The 21,444-nt window shown below is 46.1% G+C and overlaps 1 protein-coding gene across 4 annotated transcripts in view; it reads right to left on the bottom strand.

The window, feature by feature from the left end:
- Positions 1-21,444, bottom strand: part of SASH1 (SAM and SH3 domain containing 1) — a 167,487-nt gene that overhangs the window by 30,719 nt on the left and 115,324 nt on the right. For 2 of the 4 annotated variants that reach the window (XM_037034839.1, XM_037034836.1), the window contains one exon: positions 3,062-3,194. In XM_037034839.1, the coding sequence (XP_036890734.1) occupies positions 3,062-3,194 (133 nt within the window). Of the gene's footprint in view, positions 1-3,061; positions 3,195-3,360; positions 4,146-8,257; positions 8,807-21,444 lie in introns of those variants that run through there. The other 2 variants (XM_037034837.1, XM_037034838.1) reach the window with 2 other exon arrangements.

The following is a 21,444-nucleotide window of genomic DNA, read 5'->3' on the forward strand; positions in this document are numbered from 1 at the left end:
GGAGTCGGGAGGGACAGGTGGCCACGCCAGCCTGGGCGGAGAGCCGGGTCCCCAGGGTGCAGGCTCTTCCGTCTGCAGGGCCCCCAGCCCTGAATCCCCAGCCTGGCCTTGACTCCTTGGGTCCAGAGCACTGCTTCCTCGATTCTCCTCTGACTGGAAAGTATGATTGCCCCACAGGGAGAGTGGCAATTGAGGGTGCTCACTCTGTCAGTGCGGGGTGTGATTTGCTTCCCATAGTGACCTTCACCTATTGTATTCAGCTGAGATCAGAATTCAGCAGGAAAGGCGACGTTGAGAGGATCACATGTGGGATGACTTAAGGCTGAGAAGACAGATTTATGCCCTGGATCCCAGCCCTGGCTTTGCCACTCGGCATCTCCACCACCTTGGGCAACTACTCCAGTCTCTGAGTCTGTTTCTTAGTAACACCTACTACGAGGGCATTGAGAGGATGAGAGTGAACAGGAGTATCTGTGACGGTGCCCTCTGATGCTGAAAAGCACCAAATGTGAGCAAGTGATTTGCCATTGGGTTCCATCAAAGGCTGGAAGAATGAGGGAAGGGGGTGGGACAGTATCAGCTCCAGAAAAGGACACAGAAATGGGCAAAGGGCACTGGCCTGGCTTACAGTTTAATGTTGTCTAGGGGTCACCTGCGCCCCAGATAAGGGCTTGAAACTCAAGTTACCAGGTGAGCCTGGGTGAAGGGTTGTAACTCTCCAGGATTGTCCAAGCCTGCAGAGCTGAGGGCTGAGGGAAGGCATGGGAGCAGAGTGGAGACCCAACATGCAGAGGATGCAGGCTGCCCGGACCTATTTCTGGGTCCTCTGCCGGCTGGCTTGGTGGGCTGACCTGGAGTAAATTATTCCACCTCTTGGTGTCTTAGTTTCCTCATTTGTGAAACGAGCCTGGTAGGAGTCCTGCCTCTGGTGGCCATTCGGAGGAAGATGTAGTAACAAGAACAAAAAATCTAAAGTGTTTAGGAAGTGCCTGGCACACAGGATGCTCTCTGTAAACATTCAGACAACTTAGTATTGGCCCAGGCATGCAGGAAGTCAAAAGGATAGCACCCCTGGAAGTCTGGGGCAGGGGCAGGGGTTATTGGGAGTATGAATCTCAACTGCTTGCACAAGCAGGGGCTGAAGTAGCAAGTACCACTTCTTTTTTTGCTAATGAGGAACCTCAGAGCGTTCTATGCAGGGGTTGGAGGGAGTTCTTGTCTAGCAAGGTGTTGGGGACAGCCGACACAGATGCCCTGAGCTGCACACACACCTGGGGCCTCTCTAGGTCACAGGTCATGGCTTGGGGATACCAACAAGCCCAGCCGATGGCATCCCAGCTCCCCAACTCTCTCACGACTCAGCTCACTGAATCCACCCCCCAACCCGAGACATGGAATTCATACCAACATGAATTCAAGTTCAGAGTGAGAAGTCCACTTGGTCATTATTTTCACCCTAGAGCTATCTCTTTTGGTATATATTTTTCTTTGTGCAACTGTGTCTCTCAGAGTTGGTTGAATTATGTATTTTGAAATAAAAACGTGAGTTAGAACATTTCTGTTTCTAAAAATGCTGTTCTAGTGGAAAGGCCGCCTCAACACACATGACTCTCTGGCACGAAGGGGCCAGTACTAACTACTCCACTCCTTTTACCTCGTTTCTGAACAAGAGCCACCAGTGAAGCTGTGATGTTCAGATTTGTCGAGTGTGCATGAGGTTTCAGAATGCGATGCCCCCCAAAGTCAATGATGGCGACTCCACGTGGTTCTAGTTAATGCCACTGACGGACACGGTGCGTGATTTCAGTATGAGCTGCCACAGTGAGAGGAAGCTGAGCTCTCTTCCATGCTGTGCAAACTGACCGACAGACAGGCATTCCAACATCCAAATGCAAAAAGGGCGTTGCGCCCATGTGAAAAAGACACCCGAATGAAACCAGGTGATTCAATACAGCTCGAAGGTTAGGAACTTGGCCATCAAGCAGATCTCTCTCATTTCCTCCTCCTTCCTTTTTTTCCCTTTTAAAACTTCCTCTCTCCCACAGTAACCACTTCACCTGCCTGCCACATTCCTCCAGGGCATTAAACTGATAAATAATTACCACAAATTAAAATAAGAAACAGTAATAACCGCAGCAGGAAACCATCATCTACATAAACAAAGGGGAATTCAATTCCCTTCACAGCTAATTTTATCTGTGTACCAAAGAAAGGTCTCTCTACAATGGTGCTTTCTAAATCTACACATTAAAAATTTTTAATTCCTCACAATGTAGGTGTGACATTTTAATAGGGAATATGCTTTTTTAAAAAAAGGACATTCCTACCAGTGTTTTTCCAGTCAGTCATTTTTAAATAGGAAATCTTATTCTTTCATCTTTTGGGAAGATTTTTTTACAAGATGCTGCAAATACACATTACCAACAAAAAGGGAGACAGATCCAACTGTGGTTTAAACTGTCACAATTACACTGGAAAGGTTAACTATTCATTCCAATAAATCCAAGCTCACACCCCCTTTGACATTATTGCTTCATCTAACAAGTGGCTCAGTGGCCACATCGCTCTCAGAGACCCACTCTGCACGGAAGGTACTTAAAGCCTCATAGGAATTGAGACTCAATCGTCCCCCAGAGATCCGAGAGGCCGTGAAGTGCCTTAATTGTCAGATGTTCATTTGAGGTGGCTGTCTATCAAATTTCAACTGGGAAAGAACCGCAGAGGCTTATGTTAAGAGGAAGTTAAAAAGTAAATTCCTATAAAACGACAGAAGCTATATAAGCTCAAAGTTAAAGCTATGTCACAACTGGAGAAGATTTCACTCTCACACCCCAGCCAGTTCCCATCTCGGTACTATCTAAAATACGGAGCCCCCCAAACGCCGGGTGCCAGAGCCTTCACCCCAGACCATCCCGAGTGTCGCCCTGCTAACATGCAGCACCAATTCCCCCTCTGCCAGGGCTCAGTCCACTCTCCACTTGAAATCATATTCTTTTTCTACTAAAAAACAGCCCCCACATGATTTGCTTTGGAAGAAGCAGGGTGGAGTTCGCTTGCTTACCTTCTGTGCTGGGCTTTTTCATTTCTTCCACTCTGATTAGTTTCTTCCTCACTCTGCGAGTGGAGTTCACCAGCTTGTGTAACCTCTTAAACTTCACTGACTCCTCAGTCTCATCATCCGATTGTTCTCTTGACTGGCAAAGAAACAAAGAAAAAAAGTTAATCACACAAATGCTCCAGGGCTTCGCTCTTGCAGCCGGGTGCAGCCCAGCCTCGCTGCCAGCGTCCGCTCTGGCAGTGTTGTGGCTGAACTCCAGACACCAGCAAATTTGCCCAACAGGTTCCCAAAGCTCCACCTACCATCTTCAAGTCTAAGGAGTGGAGAATCAGGTCTTAAGCAGCACAGCACACACCCTTGCCCTTGACCGGCATGGGGTCCATTTTTGTCTCAACTACTTCCCGGTCCTGTTTTAGGACAACTCTGCAGGACTCTCTCCAAGGCCAGCCCTGTAATTCCCGTTTCCCACTGTGGTTTGGGCCAGGCTCTCATCAGTCTGGCCCATCAGGACTTGCTGTTCAAACGTGGTCACCAACTATTTCTCCAAACCGAAATGCTGTTGACTTGTTCCAGTCCTCCCCGAAAATCAAAACTGGCAGGGCAGGAGAAAGGAAGAGATGCAAAAAGCCGCCTTCTCTCTGGCTCCTGAGGCCGGCTTGCCACATCTCAGCCATGCCTTCAGGCCTCTCCCAGATCTTCCCAAGAGCTCACCAGGCGAGCCTGAGGACAGCCCCTGCATTCCTCCAAGAGGGACAAGGGAAAAAGCTGACCTTTTCAGGCATACGCTACAGTCCATATTCCCCAGCATCCCATTCCATTCTGCAGTGATTCAAGCATGCTCAGCCCAGCTGTTTTCCCTCAAGTATCCAACATTACAGACAGAAAAAAAAAATTTCTCTCCACAGCAATGACCCAGGCAAAAAACAATCCTTTCCTTGTGAACAAAATGAGGGTTTCACTTCCAAGTCGGCTCCAACATTCAATATGCAGCTTCCTCTGTTTTATCTGTTCAAACTGTAAAAAGGCAAAAGAAGTCTCCAATGAAATGGTCTGCTGCACGGCTGAGCTCCGGCAATCCCGGGAGCACAGAGCCAGCAGCAGTGCGCAGGCGCGGCACACCCTGGGCAGCTGGTGGGACTCCAGCTCAGGCTGCACAGCCTGGCAGCAGCTTTCTCTCCCTTTCCTCAAACCTGCTTCACTGAATGCACAGGACAAAAACACACCACATCTCTGAACACGAGTCTGATACGGAGACAGTCCCCTGAGAAGTGCTGCTCATTCGTCCAGGAGTCACAGACAATGAAGGAGGCAAGGAAGAGTGAGCAGAGAACAGTTCAAGAGGAAACAAGGTCAAGAATATATGAATTGCCATATTTTATCCTATAATAATGTGCTCCCAAGTTTCTGTCCCAAACTTTCAGGGAAAAAATATTTCGTTTTAATTTTTAAAATCAATTTCTTACTTATTTATACTTAGAAACAAAACCCATGATCATATTCCGGGGTACTATGTTGCCTACGGATATCGCTATTGCTTTCTAGGGTTACACGTTTAATGCATACGCATAAATAAAAAAATTAAAAAACATTTATATAGATACAGAATTAGTACTACCCATGTATAATACACATGGTTATTTTCCCCTCAAAAATATGGGCAAAAAGGCGCACATTATACATGGCGAAATATGGCACTGAGGTATATAAACGGTGCACGTTGTGAGTCTGCAACCATGCCACAGCACTCTGGCTCTGTGGAAGGCACAAACACTACACAGTTCCCGGCCTCTCTCCTGGGCCCCCCCCCCGCCCCCCCGCCTCCCGCCACTGCCATGAAGCTCCCAGCATGGAGCTGCTGCGCCTTCTCCCCACACAACCCCAAACAAGCCATTTACCCACCAAAGAGTAGTTGTTACACCCCATGAACGACAAGTCATAGATCAGGGGGATTTCTTAGGCCTCCGTTCTGTGAAGACTATCGACGTCCACGCACAATTTCTCTAACATTCCTAGATGTACTGTTGCATACAATTTCCAGAGTTTAGGTTAACTACTGGTTCCCTGGTGACCAAGAATAGAAACTGCACCCCCAGGGAATGGGGAAGGAAGGCTATATTGCCTGCCAGTCATTAGGCTTTACTGCATTTGGCCCAAAACTCCAAACGTAAAACAACTGGAATACATATACTTCCTACTCTGTAATGATCTGTCCAGTCTGAATTTCATTGTTACTGGACTGAATTGTTATGGGCAGTGAAATAGGAGCACTGGCCAACCAGAGGAATGAGACCCTCTTTTTGGGTAATCGGCACCTGAACAAGCCACAATGCAAGGAATCACACAGAATCACTTGTAAACCTTCTGCCTTCTGGGTGTTTCTCAACAGCCAGGAAAGTCTAGTAGAAGAAAAATCAACAGGAGATGACAGAAAGTCTCTGTATGAACCAATGGGTCAAACCTGTGTGTCTGTACGTCCATAACCCGCACAATAAAAAATCCTGAAGTGAAAATGAAGTGTAAGTTGTTGGCATTATGAATAAAAATTTCTGATATATTACTGTATGTATTTCATACCTAGTTTGGGGGTTGCTGCTGGCAGTGGGGTGCATGCAGGTGCAGGGGTGGGGAAGGTAAAAAGAGAAATGGAATACAGAAAGAACTAATACAAAAATCTCCAGCCCACAGAGGCATAAATCATACATATAGGAAACAGGCCATCAGAGGGGACTTTTCCAGGGAAATCAAAAAGGCTAACCCAGGACAACAGACTGGAAGGCAAGGACCCTCACCCCCCTCCCCACCAGCCCTGACTTCCGCTGTCCAGAGTCCCTGTGGTGAAAAAGAACATATTCCAGGTATTTATTTAATTGCTTTCACATGTTCCATCTATTTTTGAGAAACAGAAGCTCTTTAGAACTTTGAATTAATATTTACTTTTATTCTGTTAAAGAAATAAAGATTTGAGGTGTGCGCCTCTAACAACTCACAAACCCTAGGAGCCAGTAACTTTCTTTGCATGACCACGTTTTGAACACCAGACAAGACAGGTGCAGGACCCTTGATACCAAGAAAAATGTAAAGTAAAACCAAACGTTTTCTTTTTTAAATGGAGAATCTCTTAAGTAGCCTAGAAGTCACTAGAGTTGAACAGTATATCCCAAGATAGATTATTTTTTATCAATAGAGGTGTTGACTTCTCACTTCCTCCAGAGTCCAGAGGAAAAGAATTATGAAATATTTGCCTTTAAAAAATTCTCTCCAGCTATTAACATAAAGACTCTGCAAAGGCATAGTGTTTCTTTTCAACTTAAATTTCTTTAAAGCTTAGCAGTTCACATCTCTCCTTCTAAATAAGCAAGCGTGGACCACTTCCCAAATGCTGGAAATAACATATTGTGTCTTTTCATTCAGAAAATACACCCCCAAATGTGGGGGTGTGAGAATTTACAATTTCCAGCCTAGAATTTAGTAGAAGATGAAGGAAATCTGCACTGCATACAAGATGAATGATTGATTCCAAGAGATAAACACGGAACTATTCTAAGACAGGTTTTAAATAAACTACAGTGCAAAAAACAACAGTAAATATTTATATACATGCCAACACGAGACAGTCTCTGCCCCCCTCCCCATCCCACCCCAGGGCAGAGTAGTAGAATAAACTTTAATTCGATCATCTGCTAAATGAGAAGGTGAAAACTCAATCATCTGCACAAAAACCTCCACCTCTAAGCCTTTAATAGAAAAAGGCAATAACTTATCCCACCACAGGATGTGAAAAGCTGGATAGACAATATTGTAAACAGAAACATTTTATTTCCAGGCGCTCCATTGCAGATTTTTCCACCAGAAAGCCCATATGGCTGAACTTTTAATTACTTTGGCTAATGTTATATGTAGTAATTCTGCGGTGAATGCTTAAGTGTTTCATTTCTGGTTTCCACGGCAACATTACATCAGATGGCAGACAGCTGGCTGCACAGTTTTAAACCATAACAGTGACCACGCCAAGGCACAAAACTATAGCTGCTTTAAAGAGACAGCACACCAGCGCCTGCCAGGGTGCTGAATGAGGAACCTAGGGGGCCTTCTGGCTTGCAAAGGAGGGTGGAGCCTCCTTCCTTCCCAGCTTCTTTTGGAACATGTGTGTCCTTGACACATCTGCAATGTTCTAATAGGAAAGACATGGAGCCAGCATGGAGCACTTTTTAGAACACAGCTACATGAAGGATGATTGGGAAAAAGAAATGCAATTAATAGCATCTGTTGATACAAACGTTTGTGAGCCGGTGCAAACTCAAAGCGTGCCCTTGCTGTTCAACGGAAGCCTGTCAGTGCCGGTGGGCGACATCCACCTGGCTGGACCCTGGAACAACAATTCTTGCAATGCAGCGGGATAAATGCTTCCCCGAAGCCGCCTGGCACAGCGGTGCAGGCAGAAGAGGCACGGGCAGTAAGTACTGAAGGTTAAACTGACTTTGCCAGGAGCAACCAGAACCCTTTGGGGACCACTGGAGACCACGCTGAGTGCAAGATTACAACAGACCCTTTTGAAGAAACCCACTTAGCTAGCTTCCCCAGCTCCGAACACCCCTCACCCAGTCTCCTGTAACAGCCACACTGAGTCAGTCGACTTATCTCCCCAGAGCCAGCACATACCACTAGAACATATGTAAGCATTTCTGAAAAGCATTCTGCATTTGGAAATGTGTTCGGCTGTGAAATTCACACCACCACTTCTGGTTAACCCAGCAAGCAAGCAGACATAGGCACCGTGTGTTCCTAGGTCCGTTTTATCAGTGGCATTAGCTTTACGGTTAAGAGGAAGCCGATCGGTTGCCGCTTTAGGAGAAGTGGTGTGCCACGCTGCCCGAAGTCGAGCCCTCCACACGGAAAGAAAACCTCCACAACTGGCAAGTTACTGAGCTCCAACCCCTGTACCCTCAGGCGCTCACATTCTCACTGTATTCCCACAATAACGTTCACTCTCGTCCTCCACAAGAGACGCCTCATCCCTGGGCCGGCTAGGAAAGAACGCTCAGAGTTACAAGGTAGGGAAGTAAACAAGGGAAGAAGAAATCAACAGGAATTTGAATAGAAAAGAGAAAAGCATTATAGCCAGATGCAGTCCAAAGCTTTTCCTTGAAGTGCCGGAAAGCACATTTTCCCCCTTGCATTCAACACACCCAGAGAACTTACCGGCTTCGGCATCGAGCAGGCCTAATGGGGCAATTTTGAGCGCGTCCGGCACCCCCACCCCCTCCCCACTTGGAGAGCGTCTTCACTCTTGTTCTGTCAATTCTGATCTCAAAGCGAAGATAAGGCACTTCTGGGACATGCTCCTTGAGTTACATGCTCAGACAGGCTCCACCAGCAGAGTTTAGGATCCGAAGGAAAAAAAAGTGAGGATACTGGATTCAATTAGCGGCTTTTTGCTTGCCGAGTTCCCAGTTAACTGCAGAACTTGTAAGAAAGGCATAAGTCATCAGCTCTAAGCAAATCTTCTATTCACCACAAGGAAAAAAGAGAGTGTTGTACGTGGCAAACAATCCCTGTTTTCACTGACGAAGGCTCCCTGACCTCCCGCTGGCCCCCAGTTCCTTAATTACTGTCTATGGAATTCCAGAGAAAGGAAAAAAAAAAAAAAGAACGCGAGAATCTGAGCAAATCCGGACAAGGACCAACCCTTCCAAGTGACTGGACTTAAAAAAGATCTCTTTTGCAGATATTCTTCTAAACACCCCCTGAAGGAAGTAGTTTTGATTGAAAATAGACACCTTCCAATGCTATTTTGGAAATTACTGAATTAAAACTTATGATTTGGGCTTCCTCCTAGAGTTCTCACTTTCTCACTGTCTCTGCCCCGACGACTCCTTTTTCTATTTTAACCATGAGGGGCGACGAAGGACGCTCCCCCTTCGCTGACGCTTCTCCAACTGTCTGACCAAATTGTTCCAGTGACCCTTTCAGAGCAGCTGGCTTCCCTTGTGTCCTGGAGGCGTGAGCTCGGGGACTGTGCCACAGACGTTCGTTCCATTTTCTCAGGGGTGTCTGGGGAGCGGCACGCGCATGCTGTTAGTTAAACAGAACTTCACCTAAGCAGGACAGGACGTAAAACTCCTCTGAAGTGCCCATGTTATGGGTTGCAGGTCATGTCTGTATTTCCAGGGCTCAATTCACTCCCTAGAGAAAGTCACCTCTTCCCATCGCCCAGCAGGAGCTGCCCACGCCTAGGTGGCTCTCTCACTGGGTGGGTCTTACGTTTTATGCAAAGTCCCTTTTCTTGGAAGGACACTACACAACACAAATACACGCCCACCACCACAGCTTTTCCCAGGTTCCTGTCCTACTCTTGCCTTGGGCCCCTGGGGCACCTCTCACTCTTCAGCAAGACTCCCCCTCTGCCCCAATTTTCTGCCTCAGAAATGTGCCCCCCTACCCTTAAGGGATTTCCCAGAATTTCTCCCCACAAGGGCTTGCCGCCCTTCCCCATTCTGCCTAGTTCCGCATTTCGCACACCCTCACCAACCCCCATTCTGGTCTCATATACACCACCTTCCCCACTGCCCTCTGAAGGTCCCCACGTGCCACAAAGGGTGGCAGGTGCTCTCTCGATGTTGTACGTCGCACACCCGTATACAGCAAATGCTCCCGGGTCCCAGGCACCACGCTAAGTACTCGAATACTCGGCCTCCTTTCAGGGGGTGAATGATGGAGGCAGATTCCAAGACTGGTTTTGCTTGTGCACCACCCACCTCTAGGGGGGCTTTCTTCGCCCAAGGCTGACAACCACACTGCACGCAACACCACGCTGGAAATCCTTACAACCGTCAGTAGAGGCCCTCGTTGAATTTGCTACTCGAAGGAAACTAAGAAAATGCGGGTGCCCCAGGAGAGCGGAGTAAAGGGAAGACGGAAGCCCAGAGTCCTTGGAGTCAGAACAACCCGGGCTTAACTTCCAAGTTCTCCAGAAAATCACTTCACTTCTACAGGTCTTGGTATTCATTCCTTCCTGTGAATTCCATCAGATAACCTTTATTTTAGTTGGTTGTTTCGAAAATCGTCTGGATAGAGTCGACGGTAACAGCTCAGTAAGTGCTTATCACTTATGCTGTCTTTCAGTGACGGGAACTCAAACAAGACCTGTTTTAATTCTTACAAATTGCTATTTTAGGTGCTGTGTAAATAGCACAAAGAGAACGTGTGAAAGCTACTGGTGTGGCCAACTTCTGAGGCTGGGTCTGCACAGTCTGATTAGATGCAGATAAGATTCGGAGCAGAATGAGGCGCGCTGGAGCCAGGCCCCATATGCCTCTTGTGAAATAGCGTGTGGCCCTGGATGTGTTTCTTAACTTCTCTCAGCTTTCTAACACGCAAAGATAAGCCTCTGATGTCCTTGAGGAAACGAAGGGACCTTGAACGTAAGTAGCAAAGCCTCTATCACTGTGAGATCTGCAGAAAGCTGGGCATTAACTGAGGCAGGCTCTATGAGGAGCGTGGAGGGAGGGACACACCTGCTCGTCTGTCTAGAGGCCACCTCCACCTGTACACCCCTTTTTAACTGTCACATGGGCACCCAATACAGGCTTATCTTTCAGAAGACCGTAAGGTCCCCAGGGACAGGGACCATGTCTGCCCCCCACCCTGGTATTCACAGAGCTCAGGGAAAGGCCCACCCACCCACAGTGGGCCCTCAACTACATACGTGCATCATCGAGGTGGAAGGAATTAGTTTAAACTGCCCAGCCCCATAGCTCCCGGCCCTTACTGTGTATCAGAATAGACTGTGGGACATGGGAAAGACTAGGCTGGGCCAGGCCACGCTGGAAAGCTTCTTGGTGGTGGGAAGGTAGAAACAGCAGGGACAAATTTCACGAGGACAAGGACTGATGGTCTGGTTCATTGGAGAGCAGACTTGAACATACCCAGCACACAGCAGGTGTGCAACTTTGCTGAGGACGAATTTGACTCCTGCTCTAGGGATTGCTCATGAGCTCCTCCGGACAAATTCCAAAGGCCTTCTCATGAAACGTGACATTGCGTGGTCAGAGCCCTACCCTTACTTCCAGCATCTCCATACCCAGATACTCGGTGGAAAGGGCCCTTCACCGCACCTGGTTCCCCTCCTCACGAGCATGGCGAACACCTACACTCTCACGTGCCTGCATGCCTTTGCACTCACACGTTCCTTTTTGGTAAATATCTCTGCCGCCCCCCCCCCCCCCGCTGCCCTAGCTTCTACTCCCCCTTCAATATCCAGCGCCCTGTGCCTCCTCCTCTGGACAGCCTTCCTGGCCTTTCTCCTCCCTTTCCTTAGGCTGTGTGGGTGTCCAACAACCGAAACAGACTCTACCACAGGACTCAGCACAAAATACGCCATGATCGCTGTACTGCTCGGCCCCTCGCTACACTTCCTGAGGACAGTGAGCACTGTCCAATTCACTTCTGTGCCTACATTTTAGTAACATTTATTGCTTGTGTTCGATCACACATGCTGTATATTGAATCATAGACAATTTGGAAAATGCAGCAATGCAAAACAGAGCAGGAAACCACCTGCAACCCCCTACTTGGGCAGAAAAGTTCGTAACATTTTCATTTATGTTCCATCACTTGTTACACACACACTCACTATGCTGTTGTGCTTCTATGTTTTGTTTTTACAAAAAACGGCCTCACACTCTTTAGCTGCTTCCCTTCCCAAGGTCACTAGCAGGGTCTCCAAAGTCTCCCGCATGTGAATACACAGTGTAAGCAGAAATCAAGTGCTCGCTTATAACTGTGAGCCTCTTTAGAGAAACCCTAAACTCCTCCACAAACACTGGCCAAACTGTTTTATGACCTGCGCTTTAAAATTCTGCACATTTACCTACGTCAACAAATAAATACACTAATAATTCAATAGTTCCTCATTCCTAGAAGTATAACACAATTTATTTAAACAATACCCCCATTATTGGATATTTGCAGGTTTCCAATTTTTCTTTCTTTTTTTTTTTTTTAAAGATTTTTTATTTATTCATTTATCTTTAGAGGGGAAGGAGAGAGGGAGAGAAACATCAATGTATGGTTGCCTTTCGGGGGTCCCCTGCTGGGAGTTGGCCTGCAGGGAATTGGCCTGCAACCCGGGCATGTGCCCTGACTGGGAATCGAACCGCGATCCTCTGGTTCGCAGGCCCGCGCTCAATCCACTGAGCTATGCCAGCCAGGGCCTCCAATTTTTCAGTATTGCAAATAATACTCTGATGGACATTGTGTAAAATTTCTAAGATATCTACATCTTTTTACAGATTATTAGGTTATAGAATTGACGGGTAACCAAATGGATGTATCATTAGGTCTTTTGATACACATTAACAATTTGTTCAGAAGAAACACTGTATTATTTCTAAATCTTAGAAGTAATGTTTCCCTACACAATTGCCAACACTGAACATTATTATTTTTTTCCATTTAGATAAGTAAAAATAGTATCTATGGTTATGCTAAGTAGATATTTCATCATTGAAATGAGTGAATGAATTAATGAATGAATGCAGTGAATCAAGAGCAAGGTGCAGAAATAACGAGTAAGCTAGCTTCACACGGACTTACAAAGTTTTTACTCTAGAGTGAAAGCCCAAGAGAGATTCAGAAATACGATTCACATGTGTCAACTGAGATCAACGCACGAGAGGAACAAAGAGACACAGGGACTGGGGATCTGGCCCGACTCACATTCGGCTGGAAAACGAGGGGCAGGCGCTTGCCCTGGGTTGGGGGCATGCCCACATTCCTCCGTGAGCCTAGATGTCCAGTGTGCTGGGGGCCAGGTGGCTCCACTGTCTTCTCCTCCCCTGACCTTAGATGCCTGTCTATCTGGACAGTCCCAGACGCTCTGGGCTGATGCTGTTGCCTCTACAAACAGCATGTGACAACAATCAACAGAGCTTTAGGCCCTCCTCTTCCCCAGGCTGGATTTCACAACCTCTCCAACATTCCAGATCTCCTTCCACTGGGCCAAGACCTGATGTGTCCAAGGACACTCCCTACCTTGGGGCACAGAGCTCCGGGACAGCTGTGGCAGGGGCCTTCCGGTCACAGCCATTGGGTTAATGTTATTCTTTGGGCTTATAAAAATAATTCTTCTCACTCTTTTAAAGAGGCCAGAATTACTTTAAAAAGTGTTCATGGATGGTCAGAGTAGTAAAATATAAAACACATTGCAGGTTTTATTTTAAATTTATTTTTCAAAGGATTCAGGGAAAGATTCATATGTTTAGTCAGAAATATTTTGCTCATTAGCTGGTGACATCACTACCCTCTGAAATTAGAGGATTTTTGTCAGCTTATGGGGAAAAAAATGAGATTCCATTCCTCTCCCCGAGGTGCAATGTAGTACACTGAAATAATGTCTTTGGTAGTTTCAAAATTAACTAGTTGTCACCAGATTTGAAGGAAGAGGAGGAGGAGGAGGAGGAGGCAGAAGAGAGGAAAATTACACAATACTTTTATTTGTAAAAACTATGGGAGAACTTGAGGTAATATTACCATTCCTTAGGGACAAAGGCTTGTCAGCACTCAATCCACTTAAGAAACTGTTTAAAAAACTGTAAAACCAAAGGAGCAGCAAATGAATGCTACCTTCCACAATAACCTCTATTTCCTAAACTTATGAACTTTGAATTGCTTTTAATCACCCCCAAAATACTGCTGTACGTTTCCCCATGAGGAAGAGAAAGAATACGTAAAACCTCTGGAGTCCTACAGCCAAGCAAGTGTAGAGAAACTCTGAGTGCAGGTAAGCCCCCCACTTACATTCTGCAAGCTGCCTCGGGCAGAGCAAACGTCTTTCTTTCTCCAACGAGGGGTGCGGGGAGGGGAAGGGAAGTGGAGGAAAGAGAACTGACTTTTTCTTCACTCTGTACATCTTCAGAAGATTCTTCTGCTTGAGATTATATCACCCTGGCCCTAGGTCAGAGAACTCTGCTGTTCATGTCAGAGGTGAGTTCTGGTAACAGGGAAGTGCTGGAAAGGGGGTCCACAGCTCTAGAGGTCCCTCTGGTAAGAGGGGGCAGTGTTACCGAAAGCGAATCGATGGTGTCAGACACACTGAAGACTTCAGCAAAACAGCAAACCCACTCGTTCCCAAGTGCATTCGATTCTCACATAGCCTGTGCCATGGAAAAAGGATGATTCAGAACAGGACTGCCAAGTGGGGCAATTACAGATGCGTTGGAAGCTGCAATTGCTGGAGCCGGGGGAGGTTTTCATCCCAGAGGCAGTCAGTCTCCCATGGGGTTGGGTGGTGTCTGCAAAATCACATTACTTTTACGGCATCTTAGACTGACTGATTTACACATCAGGCAATGACCTCTTGGCCAGAGCCATCAAACCACCTGGCCTAGGCAGGCACACAACAGGGTGGAAATGCAGAGAACTGGTGGACCACCTGGCCAGGGAGGGAAGGCACGACCCCAAGTTCTGTCCTCCAATCACAATGCCGGCTGTTGGGCGGCATCTGCTGAAGCTGGAGGCAGGTGGGCCCATGTCCTGCTCTACAGTCACAATCCACGGGCTTAATGTAATTCTCCTTTTGTTTGTAGAATAAATATAAGCAAATTTACTTTCAAACGATTGAAATCTAGGCTGAATCTTTGGGATCCCAGTTAAAGAAGTTGTTTGTGGTGACCTAAATGGCAACACTATCAGGTCTGTGATGACTGCTGAAATCGAACCACAGAATATCCTCCACAATTAACAAAATGAGCAAGAGCCCCCCCCTCCCAAAATATAAATATATATCTGTGTATATGTGTGTGTGTATATCCATCCATCCAACTAGAAATATTCTACCAAGAGCAACCAAACAAGGAAAGTAACATAAGCAAATATATTAAACTTTAAAACTCCATGGTCAAGGTAAGAAACAAATTTCTGAAGACCAGTGGAAAAGGCCCTCCCTTCTCCAATAACCAGAACAGTGGGAATCTTGAAAATCATTTCATATAACCTCAAATTTCAAAAGAAGAAAACGGGGTGGCTTCTTCTAAAAAAATCTTTTTGTAAGTGCAGTGAAAATTACTTTGGGAGAATGATGAGCAAAAAGAAGGCCAGTCAATAGTAAGGCAGATAGATCCCGACTGAAATACAGTCCCTAGAAATTCACCAGGAGCTGGAGAAATGAATTACGGCAGACCGCCTCTGCCCCCTGCATTCCCCTGTGCATAAGTGGCTTGAATCACGAGGCAGCGCACCTAACAAAATCTTGAGTGCAAGAAGGAAGGGCCCAGGTACCCAGTGAAGAACACTGTCCAGCTCAGTGTGTGTGGGGGGGTCCTTCTGCCCTGGCCATCACCTCCACCTACAGCAATAAAATGGGCCACAGGAAAAGAAAAACCCTCAACTGTAGCTCAGAAGAAAAACAATCTATTGTCAGATAACATGGGGAAAAGGTCGAAAAGTTCTCATTATATCATCACAAATAGAAAATCTGACCCAAGCCACGCAGGCATGAAATGCATGACAACTATTCAAACAAACGAGAGCAAGGAGGAAAGGAAAAAAATAAAACTGAACTGAGAGAAAAAGCATGAAAAAACACAAAGATCGAATCTTTTGATCCCATCTCTCCACCACAAGAAAATACAACTCAAGGAATGGGAGGAAATAATTCCTAACAGTTGCTTCACTCTATAAAATAATTTTATAAGAACACACAATCAATTAAATGAGTCTGCAGAGACAAGAGGAAAACCATGAATATATATTTAAAAATTGCAGTCATAAGAAAACAGATCGCCCTGGGTGGTGTGGCTCAGTGGACAGAGGGCCTGCCTGTGAACCAAAAGGTTGCCAGTTCGATCCCAAGTCAGGGCACAAGCCTGGGCTACAGGCCAGGTCCTCAGTTGGGGGTGTGCCAGAAGCAGCCAACTGACAGATCTCTTACACTGATGTTTCTCTCCCTCTCTCCCTCCTTTCCCCTCTCTCTAAAAATAAACAAATAAAAAATCTTTAAAATTTATTTTTTAAAAAACAAGGAAATGGATCACAAGAACAAACTGCAGCAAATTTCAATTAAATCTGTAAATAAGAACAAGCAAAGAATAGAATCTAGAAGTTAAAATGTTGATATGACGAAAAGCTGTATTGTTTAAATCCACGTTCTCTTATGACCCAGGTTTTAAGATCGACCCAGCTCTCTACCTAGGTCTTTGCCCTGCTGCTCCCTCCACCGGGCATATGTGCCTCCCATTCCCCCTGGTGACCTCTTGCTGGGATTCAGCTGCCTTCCCTGGGAAGGCTTCCACTACCCCCACCCCCACCCCCACCCTGGGGCTCACTGGACTTACGGACTTTCTGTGTGTACTGCCTGCACTACGTAGCAATACCCCCGTGAAGCCCCAGCTGTGCCATCCATTTGTGTGTCTCTTCTCCTTAAATACAAGCTCCCTGAGTCTCATGGCCGGCATGGGGCAGGCGCTGAATAAACGCACACTGCATAAATAAGAACGTTCGAGAGAACATGCTTTCACCTCCACTCTGGATCCAACGTGCAAGGTAAGAAGAAGGCACCCTGCTGGGAAGCAAACAGGGCATCCCTCAGAGGGTGTGCTCTGGTACAAAGAGGGAAGGGAGTGGGGACAGAGAAGGCAGCAAAGAGATATTTCTACAGAAATTATTCTGAGACTCATCTGAATGTGCACTTGGTTGTTAAAATACTGCTTTCCCAATGAATGCCCCTGTCGGATGACTGGCTACAGTGCTAAGAGTCCTGATATAACGGTCATGGTGGCATCTTAAAATTCAAACGGACCCTGAAGGGGAAGGGACCCTGAAGTCACTTACTGTGACTTACTGTGACTTCAGTAGGTTAAATTAGGTTGGAGGTGGCCCTCAGGCAGGATCCTACTCAGGAACCCACCAAAGGGCCTGGGTACCTCTCCAACAACCCACCTGTTACCTAAGATTTGTCATTAGGGCAAATAATTTAAGGAGGAATTAACACGTGGTGAATTGATAGCATTAAACAAGGGACAGAAATCCTCCCTCATCGCCGGCCTCCCTGAGGTCACACTGCCCAGAGCAAAATAAGAACCTGACAGGGCAAAACCTAAATGCCAAACTTCAACCCAGATTACATCACAAATGCCTGCACTGAGATACCATCGGCTCTAGCAGGGGAAATGTGGTAGATCCTGTTTGCCGTGCGGGTATTAGGTTGAACCCATGAAACTGCCATTTTTATAGTTCAGAAGCTACCACCTGCGGTTTCACATGGCTCCACCTAATAAAAGAAATAACAGGCCAGAGCGTATCAGAAGCTACCTCAAATTTAAACATTTTCAAAAACCATAATTTATCATGTAGTACGCCCGAGTATTTTGTCATATGCATTTTTGTCCGCGGGGCCCTTGGTGCGTTGTCGCTGTAACTGCGCGCACCAGTGGAGACAGGCAGGAACCCACCTGCCAGGAGCAAATAGCAGGGTTTCCAGTTACCTCTGGGGCAGCCCTGGGCGTGCGCTCCACCCCGGTGGGCACGCACACGGTCCGCACGACTGCCTTATTAGCACTGTGTGACTCTGGATAATTTCTGGGCAATTAATGGCTTCTCCTTCCCAAACAACACTCCTAAGGCCAAACACACTTGCTATAACCATGCCAGAACCCCTGCCCCAAACCCACATACATGATTAGCACCTTCTCAAAAAGGAAATAAACTGAGTATGTGACTGGCAAAAGCACAGCCAAGTGAACATGTGCTGTTTACATTAAGCCTTCCGATAACTCTCGCCCGGCTGCTGTTGGTACGAGCGCTGCCACCATGTTACTGGTATGTACAGGAATAGCCCCCACCCAGGAGCCCAAGTGTGCCGAGGCCAGCCACCAACGAAAAGGTAGAATACCTTCACGTAACGTAACAGGAGCCAACATTCCCCGGGTACTTGGTGCCATTTCATCCCTGCAACCCCTGTGTGGGATAGAGAGCAAGGACACATGGGCACAAAGAGCCAAAACGTTCTGCCCACAGATGCAGAGCTAGCGGGTTCCGATCCCTGCTCGACCAACTTCTGACTCATGTCTGGGAGCTGAACCAGCCCCCTGGCCTGCCCACGCTGGGTAAACGCCTGGCCTTCCTGAAGCCAGAGCCTCCTTCTTGTTCAACTTTGTTTAAATAGGACGATCTTCAGGATTCACAGCAAACACACGCCTCGAGCTCAGGCCCTTGTCCCAGGGCGAAGGCCGGGGGTGGGCGGGTGGTGTGGAGTAAGGCACAGCTCGGCCGAGCAGTGGCCCTGACGACCAGTCAGAACAACACCCTCCTCTAAGACTTCGCTCTGTGTGTCGTTCCAGGGAGGTGGCTTGGCCTCACACTCTCACCATTAGCCGCAGGTCGGAAGGATCATTACTTTTACTCTTCTAATGAGAATCTAATACCCCCTTATTTTACTATCACTTTAGTCTCAAAATCACTTTTATTAAAATCACAAGTAATATTTCCCCCCATACATTCCCACCCAGCCAAATTTAAAAAAAACATATGGAAAGTACCCATAAAAGTGAATAACCACCCGAAGGCTTCAAGTATGTATTGAAAGACAACAATCGATAAAAGTTACTGTTAACATGTCACCTTCAGAAAGATTTAGGGAAGTGTTAATTACTTGAGCACAATGTAACAAACCATGTTACAAAGACTCGCAGGTATGTGTCCCAAGGACACAGGGTGTAAATGCCCTCCGGCAAATTACTGCTTGGCCACGGTTTCTCCGGTTTCTCTTTCTTTCTCCTGGTCATATTACAAGTCGAGTGAGTACAGCTTTTTCTCTATTCAAGAAATAAAGAGCCAAAGCACACGTCAACCCCACCCCCGTGTTGCATCCTCACCAACATGACCATCCGACGTTCAGCAAAGCAGAACAATGTTCTAGCCCCAATCACCACTGACCTTACCAACCAGAATCCTGTTAAGCTCAAACTCATATATTAAGAATTATGGGGGGAGAATTCTGTAGCAAAAGAGATTAAACAAACATGAAAGCAGTTTACTTAGAAAGGTAAGTTACTTTTATGCTTGCACTTTACCCTCTCAAGTTTCCTCAAAAAGCACAGTAATGTAGGAGTCTAAAAGTAAAAGGAAGATCAACCACTTCCATGTAGATGCCTTTACTAGGCCCATGTGCCAACCCCAATACTGTGGTATATGTGAATCCTCACATAATTTATACATCCAGTGAAGATTCTCTCAATCAGCAAAAATATGAAAAAATACATTTTTTCAATTGCTGAGAATATCTAAAGGTGGATGAAATTTTTGTATATTCACCCTGTGTTGTCATTTTTTAAAAGTTTTCTTGAAGGATCAGAGGCCCCCAGATGAGATACCCAATGATACCTGGTTTATATTTTCTTTTAAAAATACCTTTGAAATATAAAAAATAAAATGTCTAATAATTTTACTTCATAGATGTTGTCTAGAAGCTCACCCTAGTAAAGGAGAAATTATCAAAATAGCCAATCTCTTCAAAATCTGGTTCAACTCAGCATACCTGACCATCTAGAAAGGGCGTGTGCTACACAGACGACCCTTGGAGAAGCAGGGCCACCGCTCTGCTCCCACAGGGGCACTCCGTGAGACCCAGTTGCTCCCCGACCTTCTGTGGTAAGTGGCTGAACCAGTAGCCCTTTCTTTGACCATAACAGAAGTTAAGCCACTCACTACAAGAACCACCAAAAAAGCGACTTTGTGGAAGGCTCTCCTGACTTTCAGCACATTCTGTTCTAGGAAGTTCTAGGCCAGACTAAGGCTGTGGCAACCTTTCCTATAGGAACCTTAAACCTGAACTTTCTGGCTTAAAGGCTATGGCTGCTGTGGGGGCCAGTGAGACGACTCTGAAGTAAAATCTGTCTGCTGGAGAGAGACAAGTTTATGGTTTACAATTTTAGAAAGGCCCAGAAAATTTAACAATCTTGCATTATGCCACCCAAAACATCTCATAATTCGGGGCTATTTCAGCTGAGGCCTTAAAAGACCTCAGTGTTTTCCATCAAGGAAACACTCAAAATAGTATTTTGCAAAAAGTGGAAGTGACCACCTGGCATTCTGGCTCTCTGTTACCCAAAAATTTAAACAGAGTTCAGTCACGTGGCTCCCCTACATCTCAAAGCAGGTTCATGGCAAAGACATATTTAGAGGGGGGATGAAAGGCCATAAAGCGAGGCGCACATGGATGGAAGGTGTTATTCCAGCACCGCAGTTACAACATGATTATAGCATTCCTTGCACAAACATTTTCCAGCTCTGAATTTCCCCAAGTGTAAAAGCGCTCGGTTATGAAACGATGACTCGCTTTACAAAATAACTCAGTCACAAAGTATTTCACCACGGTTGCTTCACCCCTGGGAGGCGCTCCAGAAACAGAAACGCGACACCAGCCTCCTCTGCAGCCCGTTCTGCGTGCAGCGGAGCAGCCCGGTGGGGCCAACGCTCACGTCGGCCTCTCGCAGTCTTCTGGCATTCGTCCTGCTTCAACTTTTCTTAATACATTACTAGATGTTCTAAAAACGACTTAAACAGCACCACAATCAAATAATTGACAATTTGACATTTTCTAGAAAGATGCCTCTTCACTGCAAGCATTTTCATTAATATTTAAGTACCAGATATGGATCACCAACTCTTAAGTACTGATTTTGTAGAAGCATAGAAACGATGGTTTACTAAAATGTATGCCCTGAGAAAAGACGTATGAACCCCAAGGATGGAAAGCATAACTTCCTCAAGCATTTTCTTAACCAGAAGGCAAACTGAACCTTAAGCCACAAAGTTGAAGGCTTAAAATGAGAACTCTTATAACCTTCTCCCTGGAAGAGGCAAATGAAAACAAAACCTACCAAAATGAAGGGAGATATCTATCCATACACACACATATTTATATATATATATATATATATATATGCACACACATATATATACATGCACACATACACATATACCTATATATATACACATATGTATATAGGTATTAAAACAAATGTTCAGATATTTATAAGGAAACAAGAGAAGTCCTCGGCCAGAAACTCTTTTTAACAACTTGAACACTCACAACAGAAGTTTATTATGAATGAAAAGCAGCAGAGAACAGACCCTCTTCCAGCAGAGAGAGGGCTATTTTTCGCTTCCCTTGGTCACTATCTTTAGTGCTTTACATTCTTAGAAACCAGGAATGTGAATATGGATTCGTTGTGAAGCGATTCGCAATTATGTAATGCCAGTTAGGGGGGTGGAGAAGCCCGTGGAGTCAGCGCCGATGAAACGGGACAGCATGACAGCCATCAATACAGGCATTGAGGTCTGGCGACAAAGGCCGCATGGTCCCTGAAACTTCCATAGGCTGGGCGTTC

Source organism: Sturnira hondurensis, unplaced genomic scaffold, assembly GCF_014824575.4.
Source record: "Sturnira hondurensis isolate 20B ecotype Veracruz unplaced genomic scaffold, ASM1482457v3 Scaffold0022201, whole genome shotgun sequence".
NCBI classification, from domain to species: Eukaryota; Metazoa; Chordata; class Mammalia; order Chiroptera; family Phyllostomidae; genus Sturnira; species Sturnira hondurensis.